This window comes from Gavia stellata, chromosome 6, assembly GCF_030936135.1.
Source record: "Gavia stellata isolate bGavSte3 chromosome 6, bGavSte3.hap2, whole genome shotgun sequence".
In the NCBI taxonomy this organism is placed as follows: domain Eukaryota; kingdom Metazoa; phylum Chordata; class Aves; order Gaviiformes; family Gaviidae; genus Gavia; species Gavia stellata.
In genome coordinates this window covers 24205025-24217993 of record NC_082599.1, presented here as the reverse complement: position 1 = coordinate 24217993, position 12969 = coordinate 24205025, and the positions used below count along the sequence as shown (strand labels likewise).

Sequence of the window (12969 nt, the reverse complement as noted above, 5' to 3'; positions counted from 1 at the left end):
TTGCAGAATCTTAGAGGAGGAAGAAATGCCTGCCTCTGTGAGTTTTGAGTACTCCAGGATACAGTTCCTTGATGATTTGGGATTCCTCTCCCATCACATTTTGAATGTTACAGAATTCAAACTCCTTTCTTCAGTTAGACATGCCATGGATCACAGGCTTCTCTTGGTTGTCCTCCTGTAAGCACTTTAAGGCCTTAAGAACTGTCCCACCCACACTGTAAAAATATGCTATTTCTATAGAAGAGTGGAGCCAAAAGCACAACTACAACAAGCCCCAGGCAAAAACACATCCCAGTGATGGCAAACACTTCTGAAGAAAGCAAATGAAAGCCAGAATATGCCTCATCATTATTAGAATTGACACATATCACTAGGCAATCACTTCACCTGGAGATGCTGAAAGTGGTAAAAGAGCAAGCTTTTCTTATTCTATTCTTAGAATATTCTTATTCTGTTCTTAGAATAGAACAGAATAGTTCCAGTTGGAAGGGTCTTAAAACAATCATCTAGTCCAACTGCCTGATCACTCCAGGGCTGATCAAAAGTTGAAGTGTATTATTAAGGGCATTGTCCAAATGCCTGTTAAACACTGACAGGTATGGAGCATTGATCACCTCTCTAGGAAGCCTGTTCCAGTGTTTGACCACCCTCTCGGTACAGAAATGTTTCCTAATATCTAGTCTGAACCTTCTTCTTGATCAGCTGTGCATTAGTTTAAATGTGTCTGACTGATGATCAGGTGGTCTATTACAGTTTCACTTTTCTAACTTGATTTGCCACAGACACCTGCCAGCAAAGTGAGATGTCCAATCCCCGGATGGGTGGGCATATTACTAACAAATCAAATTAAGTTGAGAGACACAAAAAAAATGTTATTCTTTTGTGAATAACTAATTTAATAAATTTTCAGCTTCATTATTTTCCAGGTATTGGTATTCATGAGATCCATGAAATGGCTTTTAACTACATTGAAAACTGTGTTGTTCATTGTAGTTTGGATACTCAAGCATGTGAGACAAAGTTAAGAATACTGATAATTGTAGAACATGAAGTTTTGCATAGAAGCTATAAAACAAAAATTACTTCCAAGTTTCTCCAGTCTCCTGTCTCTGTATTTTTTTCACGCTTTACAGCAAACTGCCTTATTAAATATGAATATGGAAAAGTTTCTCTGTAGGTAATTAATTTATAACCTGGTTTCCAAGTCAGCAACAATAATAACCTATACTGCCAAGAAAGTCAGACCTCTATTCCCCATCCCCACTTTTTTTTTGGGGGGGAGGCAGACCTAGACATAGACTCAGACTCTGCCCAAATCCATTGAGAATATATGTAAAGGATTTTGACTCGCATGCCTGTGAAATACCATTTTGGAAACATCAACAAATACTTACTTAATAGAAATTTGAAGCGGTAGAACTTGCTACCTTAACAACAACAGCCAGTGGAATAGAAAAGCATGATTAAAAAGAAAATATAGAATGTTTATTTATAATACTTTCCATTACACAGCAAATGATCCTAAATCAGATTTCAAAGTGTTTTACAAACAGTAATGTAATATGCCTCGGGCAGAATTACAATCCCAAATTTGCTCTTAGCTGTTGGTAAAGAATTCAAGAAGATTACAGCATACATTCATTACTTCAAAATGCTACTAATTGTAGGGGACCAAAACACTAAGATTTGGAATTACATGAACACCATTCTAAAATGGCTGACCATAAAGAGCAATTGGCCAAAACTCATGCCTCATTACACACACGGCAGTGATACAACATAGTCTGCTGCTAGGTCACTCTTGGTCAGAATAAAAAAGAAAAGGAAAAAACAAGTATGAAAGAATGATTACAAGATGTTAATTATGACTGGTGTTCGCCATCAGAAACCTGCTAGGAATATTTCTTCCCTTTCCCCAATGAGGAGCTATGAGTTCCTAACACACTTTAGGAAGAGTTCATTAGAGGCACGCTACACTCACAGCAATAACAATGCAAAATTATACCTCTCTCTCCAAATATCTAGTGCAGTCCAGGCTCCTGACTGCAGTGTCTCATAAACAGCTATACAAGAACACACTGTCAAGATACAACAGAAACTGCTCCACAATTTGAGCCTTTACATAAGAAAGCCAGCAAACAAAATCAAACCCTGAAGACTGAGATCTTTAGAACAGTCTGACTGCATATAGCTCAGCTAAAAATTAACAGCAGGTCTGAACGTTCAAAATTTCCAAGTATCAGAGTGGGTTTAAATGAGCTCACACCTCCCGCTCCCCCCCCGCCCCCCAAATAATCAGGGAGGCCAAAGAAGTGTAACATGAATCATTACCTATATCAGTAAGTTCAGAAAAGAACTCAAGAACAGGTTATCTCTCAAAAGCATACAGGCAATCAGGGGAAAAAAAAAAAAAAGACTTGGAAAAACATCTTTTTTCTTCCTCAACTCTGAAACTGGCATAAATAAAATGCAAATGCTGTATTCCTGAGGATTTTCATAAAATCCACTTCAAGCACTGGCAATAAAGTCATCTACCACAAGATAGAGAGGAGAAGGGGGAGGAAAAAAAAAAAAAAGCTCTCTTTACAAGCTAGAAGTACTTTTTACTGCATAGACACCACTTCTGGGTGGTGTCTCTGTGAGACATTAGGCAGAGGAAATCAAAGCACCCCAAAGCCATCTTTATATTCTCTTCATCCTGGATTGTTTCAAAGGCCACAGATGACTTCCATTTTACTTCAGGGTTCAGACACATACAGATGTGTAATAATTTATCTTGTATTTGTTAGGAACAGAATGGAACATACAATTACTTCAGATGCATACCATAGCAGTCTCATGGCAATTTATTGCCACACAGTGAGTCTTCCATCTATCTGGGTCTTTAAACATTACCAGGGAGTGTCTCTGCAAAAGAACAGTACCTCTCTACCCATAGACAGGGCTGGGAGGATAAACTACCTAAGGGTCATAAGATACTTGAATATTTACCATATTAGGAGTCACATATGCTATTAAAAAATTAAGCCTTTTCCTGTTGTTTTCGCATTTTGCCTTGCATTGAAGAAAGGGTGAGTAGCAAACTATTTCATCAGTTTGAGTATTTTTAGGACTACCAGATAAAATTCTACTGTGTCTGAGCCCCACACAAATAAAATAGAATCTATGCAAAGAAAATAAGTATTTCATTATCCTCTCTTGCCTAACATTTTAAAAACAGTGTTCAAAAGGAAGGTGCTTCCAAGACTTTTTTTTTAAGGGTAGCCTTAAAGCTGGAAGTAATAAAATATAAAGAACATTTTATAAAAATGTGTTAAAAATTTAAGCTAGTTTACTGTAAGCTATTTCAGATCTAAAAAAGAAAAAAAATTAATCTCAGAATTATTCTGTATTACACTACTGCAGTTTTCAGGTAAGCCATTTCTGAATAGAAGACTTGTCGGGGGGGGAAGCTAAAATACATCAATTTCTTTAAGAAGTTTGACTCATTTCCACAGGACCAGAAGTTCTTCGTATTGTATAGTTAAATAAGCTAAATAAATTAAGTAATACTGGTCTAACAATGTTTCTCCGTTATACTAACTTACAACTGGTCTTGCAGTTCCACAATGATATATTCCAGCTGTTCCTTCTCCATTTTATGGGCTAGATCCATATCTTCAATTCTTTGTAACAGCAGTTTATTCTGTGAGACAGATTCAGATAGCTGGTTTTCTCTGAGTCGTACCAATTCTTCAAGGTAACCCTGGAAATGTAAGTGTTAGAAAGCCTTAAAGAACACACTATCAAAAAACCTTTTCATTATATATGTTCACATTTTTCTTGTTTAAGATGTATACAGTTCTACTTCGGTTTTGTTGTAGTTTTTTTTATATTTGTAAACAGACTAGTAAATTGACTTAAGATTAGTGTGATGTTTCCTAATAGGTACCAAGAAAATCATGTACTTATTTATAGTCCTGCGGAGGAATAGAATAATGGATGAAACAATGAGACAGGAATGCTACCAGCATGAAACACTAATTCGTTTTTGAAAAACAACATAGAACAGTCACTAGTACAAGAAAAAGGTCAGAACTCTACAACTTAACAGATGCAGGATGTTAGATATGGTGTAAGAAGGACAAGAGTAGAATGTATTTATATGGATCTGTGCAGTTAATGAAAGGGATCCAGAATTATTATAAAAAATGTCCAATATTATTTTAAATTTTCTTTTAAAACTGCAATACCACATCACACATTAAAATGACAAAGAAGAAAGTTATTGAAATAAATATTCATCTCCAGTAAAGCACAAGGTAGGACAACTGGTGAAGGTCACTTCTTTTAGTAACATTGGACATGTACAGCTGGAATGTGCATGTGCATTTATGTCACTGTTTTTCCAGCTCATACTATAAAAGATATGGGGCAGTCCTAAGCACACTGCAACTACTTAGTCATTTACAAAAATCCACAATGTGAGTATTGTAGCTGTGATGGCAGGCTGGTCACAAAGTATGTTCACAAATTACACATCTGGTCGCAATACTAAGTAGCTATTTCTTTTTCTTCTTCAAGCAAAGTCCCAGCGTGTCAGATGCTAGTACCTTCTTATCAATTCTTAGTTAAAGCTGGATACAGTAAGTCTATACCGCATAAAATTTTGCACATTCCTTGAAGTGGAAGTCAAAAAATGTGTAACTCTTTCATAGGTGCCCACATTAAAAAAAAAAATTTAAAAAGGTGGTTTTCATAGACACAGAACAGGCACAGTCCTGTTGAGTAAGAAAACAGGTTTCACATTAGTTGGTCGGTAAAATGCTACTAATATAATTCATCACCACAAAGACGATTAAGGGTTTGGAACATCTCTCATATGAGAGGAGGCAGACTCTTCCCAGTGGTATCCAGTGAAAAGAGGCAACGGGCACAAATTGCAATACAGAAAGCTATTTAAATGTAGGAAATTTTTTTTTTTTTTTTTTAATTTTTAAATGAACACTGGAACAGGTTGTCCAGACAGGCTGGGGAGTCTGCATCCTTGAGATAGTCCCAGCCCAACTGACCAAGGCCCTGAGCAACCTGCTCTAGTGTACCTTTTTTTTGAGCAGGGGAGTTGGACTAGACAATCTCCAGAGATGCCATCTGACCACAACTATTCTGTGATTCTATGATTACATACAGTTCTATCCACTGGATATATCTGAATTTATTTTAGTCTCAGTACAAATTACAAGGAATCTTGAGAGGTTTTCAGTATCCCTACTTCTGCCCCGTCAAATGTTACTGTTCTCTTGACTGTTAAGGTACTCCTTGGAGCTCTAAGTAGCGCTTTGAAAGTACTAAATGATGCATTAGGACATACACAAATTTCCTGCCTCCCAGAAAAGTCAAACAAACATTTTACAAAAAGATTTTATATATGAAGCATCAGTATCAGAAACAGAATACTATGAACAGCAAATGCCTCTATCTATAATGACATAGAGATGCATCATCTAACCAGTGAAAGCATATAAAACTCCAGTATAAACAGTACACAAAGAATTTAGGAATTTACTACACAGAAGTGAACAGTTTACACCATTCCAAAATAGAGAAGGGATAACTTCCACATAAGTAACAAATGCGTAAAGTATGGCTCATTAATCTGGACAAGAGACAACTTGGAAAAGACAAACTCATCACACTTCCAGAGTGGCCTGGAGAGGGCAGGAAGGAAGTGCCTGTTCATAATTTTTTTAAAATACAAGAGCTAGGCACCATGAAACGAAGCTAGTAGCAGCCAGATTCAAAAGACAGAAAAGGAGGTGGCTTTTCACACAACAGATGATAGATATACAGAATGCTTTGCCAAAAAAAAATGATTTGGATGCTAAAAACTCACATGGGGTCATGGGGGTATTTGACAAGTATTTGGAAGTGAGATCCATCACATGTTACTAAACAGACAAACCTTATCAGCTTCAGGAAGTCCTTGAGCTGATATGTGTTGGCCAAGGAAGTATTAAGGGAAATACAGTGAATATACATTTGCTTTGTTTTTATTCTTCCCTCCACTTCTATGTCAGGCAAGTATCCAAAATAGGATAGTCAGATAACCAATGATTCTTGGTCTAAACCAGCACAGCATTGTTGATCCAATAAAGCAATGCTAGCATTTACCTTGCTAAAATAATACCTGACCCTATCCTAACATTCAAACAACTCAGAAGATACAGATACCTTTATCTTAGCTGAAATCCAGTCACTTGTCATATTGTGACCCTGGCAAACTTCATTCACCTGTGTTATTAATGACTGCACATACTTACTGAGGAGGCACAAAAGGAATTTATCATTGTTTGCGCAAAGTAAATGACAATAGAGCAAAAGAAGGATCCATCAGACTCACTGTATCAGTTGCTAAAAACCATTATTTTCAACTTGGTCTTCTTGTCACAAACATCCAGTTTTCCAACACACAGAATGTCAGAAAACCCCTTTGTTTGAAAGAAAACACTGTCTCTGATTAACTGGTACCTACTGCACTGTGTGCAACTTGATTGTTGCTGCAACTTACTCCCATGAAAAAGGTCCCAAAAAGGGAAGGAGAGAAACATTCAGGAAAGGAGATATATTCCATAGTCCATCTAACCTCTTGGTTGAACCCATTGGTTCAAATTATAACAGAACAGATGTAGTATAGTAGAAGTGAATTAAATAAAAGTTTGGCAGGCACATCCCAAATGAAAATGAGGCAATGGAAAATTTTCTGTCTGTGGGAATAAAAATGTTATTTTGCTGCTACAATTGTCAAGCAGGCATTCTAAAGAAGGACAATTAGGGAAGTGTCAACGGCTGTCAGAGTAGCTATCATTTTGAAAACTGTATTAAATGCACCAAAGTTTTCAAAGAGTTATCATAAAACTGACTTGAATTCACCTCTACATTAGTTGACTATAGAAGTTGGCAGTTCATTAAGAGAATGCTGCAAGGAATAATGTGACTCACTAAAACAGTAATGCTCAAAAATTTGAAATACTCAGTATCAGATCAGTGAATAACTTCCCATGTAATAGAAATGTTTCTGGATCTTAGACTCATGAATAAACCAAAACCTCCATTTGCTGCTACAGCCACTGAAGATCTTTGTGCTACCTAGTGATTCTGGCTAGTGGATTTGGACACCATGTTTCAATATTGTTTCTATAGATGTCTGTCTTTGAAGGGATATCCTTCATGCCATATCCTTGGAAATTAACCACGTGGATGTACCAAGAAAAATAAACATCCACCTATTTTGTTCTCTTTAATGCTTCTCCAGACCTGATGACACTTTCCTCATTAAACCCCAAAATATTTTACAGTCTTCAGGTCAGGGCAGCAAGAACAGCAGAATTCAAACCGATCCTATGCTTTTGTCTGGACACAAGGATGAAATGCTGTCTTGAATACATTTGTGTGCTTCAAGGACTGTTGGGATGGGGAGGGAAAGGTTTTAATTTTGTTTATGTATTTGAAGAGATTCCTTTTGAATGGCACTTTTGGTTTACAAAAGCAGGGAAAATGTCCTCTGTACCAGAGAGAGCCGCAAGGAACTCAAGTTCTTTCCATATGGAAAGTGATACCACACTGGCTGAGAAAATTGTATCAGCAACCTGGATGCCAACATTTAAGGTCATCTTTTAAAAATGAGAAGTCTAAGGGACCAAAAATAGAAAAGAAATAATTGTATGCATATTTTCTAAAAAATACCTCTCACATCTATCATCCCACAGTAAGTCTGACTTTTTCACTGTTACTTAGAAAAACTTTAACTAGGTTCTCTCACATGCATTAAAATAAACCAACTTTGATTCTACCCATTCTGTATTAAAACTGGCATTTAGCAATCCATAGCTACATTTACCCTAATGAACTGGACATAGCTAGGATTCCTTCTCAGGTATATTTTCTCAGTCTGGCTATATCTATACTAAAACTCAAGTTCCAAAGGACCATGTCTGCAGTAACACTGGTTACTTGGAGTGATCACTGACAAACACTGATTCACAAACCGTGACCTGAAATAACCTGGGAGAGTGCTAGTTGTCCCAGGCCAAAAACATGCCAACAATCCATCATTTATCAACAGTCCTGGGTAACAGGGAGGGACCTGGACGACTGGAGGATTGCCAATGTGACGCCCATCTACAAGAAGGGCCGGAAGGAGGATCCGGGGAACTACAGGCCTATCAGCCTGACCTCGGTGCTGGGGAAGATTACGGAGAGGTTCATCTTGAGGGCGCTCACAGGGCACGTGCAGGACAACCAAGGGATCAGGCCCAGCCAGCACGGGGTCATGAAAGGCAGGTCCTGCTTGACCAACCTGATCTCCTTCCATGACCAGGTGACCTGCCTGATGGATGAGGGAAAGGCTGTGGATGTTGTCTACCTGGACTTCAGCAAAGCCTTTGACACTGTTCCCCACAGTATTCTCCTGGAGAAGCTGGCGACTCGTGGTTTAGACAGGTGCACTCTTCGCTGGGTTAAAAACTGACTGGATGGCCGAGCCCAGAGAGTTGTGGTGAATGGAGCGAAATCCAGTTGGCGGCCGGTCACAAGCGGAGTCCCCCAGGGCTCAGTTTTGGGGCCGGTCTTGTTTAATGTCTGTATCGATGATCTGGATGAGGGGATTGAGTGCACCCTCAGTAACTTTGCAGGCGACACCAAGTTGGGTGGGAGTGTTGATCTGCTCGAGGGTCGGAAGGCTCTGCAGAGGGATCTGGACAGGCTGGATCGATGGGCCCAGGCCAACTGTATGAGGTTCAACAAGGCCAAGTGCCGGGTCCTGCACTTGGGTCACAACAATCCCATGCAATGCTACAGGCCTGGGGATGAGTGGCTGGAAATCTGCCTGGCAGAAAAGGACCTGGGGATGTTGATTGACAGCCGGCTGAAGATGAGCCAGCAGTGTGCCCAGGTGGCCAAGAAGGCCAACAGCATCCTGGCCTGTATCAGAAATAGTGTGGCCAGCAGGAGTAGGGAGGTGATCGTGCCCCTGTACTCGGGCAGCGGTGAGGCCGCACCTCGAATCCTGTGTTCAGTTTTGGGCCCCTCACTACAAGAAGGTCATTGAGGTGCTGGAGCGTGTCCAGAGAAGGGTGATGAAGCTGGTGAGGGGTCTGGAGCACAAGAAGTCTTATGAGGAGCGGCTGAGGGAACTGGGGTTGTTCAGCCTGCAGAAGAGGAGGCTGAGGGGAGACCTCATCGCTCTCTACAATTACGTGAAAGGGGGTTGCAGAGAGGTGGGTGTTGGTCTCTTCTCCCAAGTGACAAGTGACAGGACAAGAGGAAATGGCCTCAAGTTGCACCAGGGGAGGTTCAGGCTGGATATTAGGAAAAATATCTTTACTGAGAGAGTGGTGAGACACTGGAAGAAACTGCCCAGGGAAGTGGTGGAGTCACCATCCCTGGAGGTGTTCAAGGAACGTGTGGACGAGGCATTGTGGGACATGGTTTAATGGGCATGGTGGTGTTTGTTGGTTGATGGTTGGACTTGATGATCTTACAGGTCTATTCCAACCTTAGTGATTCTGTGATTCAATAAGCCACCTAAATTATTAAAATCAAATACAAACACACTTTTTTTCCCCCCCTTTCTCATTCTAGCTTTAAGCAGGTCTTAAAACTATATATTTTCTAAAAACCCATCTCAGTATTACTGAGAAGATAGTTTTGCTTTTTATTCCTATATGGATTACTTTGCTGATCATTTTTGTTTACTGTAAATGTTAAAGTTTAACATTACTATCATTAAAAAAGCCTTCAACTGTCAGTCTACCTACATCAATAAAATTCTATGGCCTCTAAGGAAGAGGAAAATCACGTGGACAGTTGTGTTCACTTCAAGCTTGCAACCTAACAGCTTCAGAGATACGCTGCCTGTAACTCTAAGATTGGATAAAGGAGCCAAAGCTTCTACATTAGATTGTGAAATCTGGTCTCCAAGTTGTTATTATTATTCTCTTCCCCCTCTCCCCAAACCTCTTTTCCCTCAAATCAATGAGCAGAGATACTTAGATACTCTGAGGACTGTAAAATTTAAGACCATTTACATTAAGCTAAATAACATTTAATACATTTTTCTGCCTTTACTTAAATGGATATGTCACCAGTTGGCTGGTGACAAGCTTTGGCTCCATCACCCCCCACAAAACTAATCTTTTACCTTCTGTTCCAATGCAAGCCGGTACTTCTGTTCTACTCTTTTGCATTTGTTGTACCAACTGTTTTCATCCGTGATGAAAGGAGGACCAATATTCTCTGGAGTGCTGCCTTCACTGCCACTACTGCCCAGCGTTCTTAGCTCTTCTTCATCACTGCTGATGCTGTCAGAACTGAAGGATCATATTTATTAGCCAAGTGAAAAAGCTGTGTTTGTTAAAATGCAAATTCCCCTTGAAATTAAAGCACCACAGTTCTTAAAGATATCTAAAGCTGTGTAAACCAAAAATAATTGAAAAGTTGGGATAGGACAGATCACCAAATACAACTTATATTTCAAGCTTTTATTTGTATAGCCAGCTAAAGAATGGGCAAAGAATTGCTTGTGATATTAGTCAAGTTGTCTTAGGCAAGTCAGACAACTGTACATGGGATAGTGGGATACTCTCCTGGAATACAAAGGGCCAATGCATTACAATATGCTACCTAAGGAAGTGGTGACTCAATCTTTCCTTCACAAATTCAGGGCAAAGAGTAGTATCCGAAAATAAATCGTTTCTAAAAATGCAGAAAAATAAAAAAGTCATTGTCATTATGTTAAATCATGATAAATTTAAATGAGGATGTATAGTTATTGTTATAGTGATGACCACCTGCCTGTTATTTCACAGAACATAAGTATCTCCCTACCTAGTATACAGATTCATTGTTAAAATATGATCTGTTATATAGTGATCATTTTTTTTTTATTTATCATATGGCTGATCAGAGGAGCAAAACGTAGGTGGAAGGTCAGATTATATACACAACTGGTCATGACTTTCTATTAAGTGCTAACTGCTCATACTGCATTCTGCTTATCTGTCATATCTTACTATTTACCAGGGCATACATAATTTTTATTTACAAAATAACTAATTTTAAGTTTATGGCTACACAGCAAAGGCCCAAGGGAAAGGGCAACTTGGCCTGGTGATCTTCAAAGGAAATAAAAAAAATTGTTTCCTGCTGAACTGTGATTCTAATCCAAGTAAACAGAGTTAGCATGACTCGCTCTGATGAGTCATGTAATAATTCCACCAGTCTGAAAGAGCAAGGTAGCTGAGTGTACAGGTTTGTATTTAGATATGGATATTATTTTGAATGTGAAATGAAAAGTAAGAGGCCCAGTATGAAGTAAAATTTTGCCAATGATATAAAATAAAAAAAAGCAGCGTAAAGATAAAAAGTACCTTTGGGTGAACTTCAAGTACGGTGTATAATCTATGACAGCTGGAAAGCTGCCATCCAATCCCTCACCCTTAAGACAAAAACTGATAAAACAGAGAAACAATGATAAGATTATAACAAGAAAATTAAATGTCAGTGACAGTTGAATCTTACCAATGTGAAATTTGATTTTTCTTGATTTTTTGGTAATAAGAAAGGCTTACAGTATTTAACACTGAAATCCTACTCAGCTGAGCTAGACTGATTAATATTAAATGAGAGTCGCTGAGCATATTACAGGATAATGAAAACCCCAACGAACAGAAATTCCACACAATCAGGGAATAGATCAGGGCAAGAGGTATAAACCCTAATTTCTAAATATTTGCTTTTATTCTGAAAATACAGATGGATTGCAAGGGAATAACAGGAAAAGGAAAGTTAGCTGAAGCAAGAGAAACAGAAGAGCTATGGATGAGCTTGGAATCTTCAGTTTTTAAGCTCATTTAAAGTGTTTGCAGAGTGCTTATGTAACCATCTTACTAACCTTAAGTCAAAAAATAGTTCTCAAAATATTTCAGAGTCTTTCTACTTTCAGATACTTTCTGGAGTTGGGCTGCAGGAAGACAAGGAACACTAATGAAACTAACTTTCAGAAAATGTTCTTAAATGGCTGTAGCTTTATAAAGCTCTCATCTACATTGTATTCTTTTTGTACTGGATATAAAAGATTGCATTTGAATCATGTTTAATTATCACAGAAGTGACAAAACTAATTATGCTTCCACAAGGCTCATATTCCTCACTCCTCCTACCTCTGCCACCAAAAACCAGCTTCTAGTAAGACACAGCTTTTGCTGATTTAATTGCAAAGTGCCATTTTTGACAACGCAGTCACTTAAGTGGTATTTGGGAAGTACATCTGAAGTGGGTTTTTTCCCCTAAGAAAAGAAAAGCAAAGAAAACAACAGAAAACACCCCTGCAAAACCACAATTGTTTTAAGTAGATACATAATTCCACATTGCTGTGAGGGGGAAAAAAATATTTAGATTCCGTTCTCACCTGGGTTCCCCCATCTCCACCCCAAAGTCTGATTTACAGTTCCACATAGATAAGCCAGTCAACATTTATAATAGATTGTTTGAACTGAAAAAATATATCTCAAATATAACATGCAAAGAATGGCTACAGCTGTTCAGCCATTCAAACCACAATACTGTGAATTATATGTGGTACAATAAAAATGCTCCTATAGCACTATGTTCCTATTTTGTCCAGAAAATTTCTAAGCTCTTAAAAGCTGCATTGACAAAAACTTAAAATGTCTCCAATGAGAACCAATCATTACTCTGAATACTATAAGTAGATACCTATAAATATGCTTATATTAGAAATCAGAGGACAAAGGAAGAGAAAGCGCACTTATACCACTAAATTCTCAACTGGTAGTACATATCACCAAGGCTTATGCGAGACAAACACAGTCAACTGATGATTATTTATAGGAGCATTTACATACTGCAGACCCACTCTTGCTATGCTTCTTATTCATGTATAGCTATAGTCCTCCCAAGTATAGTGCTAAT

At 38.4% G+C, this 12969-nt stretch overlaps 1 protein-coding gene across 1 annotated transcript in view; it reads right to left on the bottom strand.

Moving 5' to 3' along the window:
* RUNDC3B (RUN domain containing 3B) overlaps window positions 1–12969 on the bottom strand; it is a 54667-nt gene that overhangs the window by 16413 nt on the left and 25285 nt on the right. Inside the window, exons 6-8 of the mRNA XM_059818599.1 lie at window positions 11406–11486; window positions 10178–10346; window positions 3588–3745 (exon numbers count right to left, since the gene is read on the bottom strand). Of these exons, the coding sequence (XP_059674582.1) occupies window positions 3588–3745; window positions 10178–10346; window positions 11406–11486 (408 nt within the window). The remainder of the gene's footprint in view (window positions 1–3587; window positions 3746–10177; window positions 10347–11405; window positions 11487–12969) is intronic.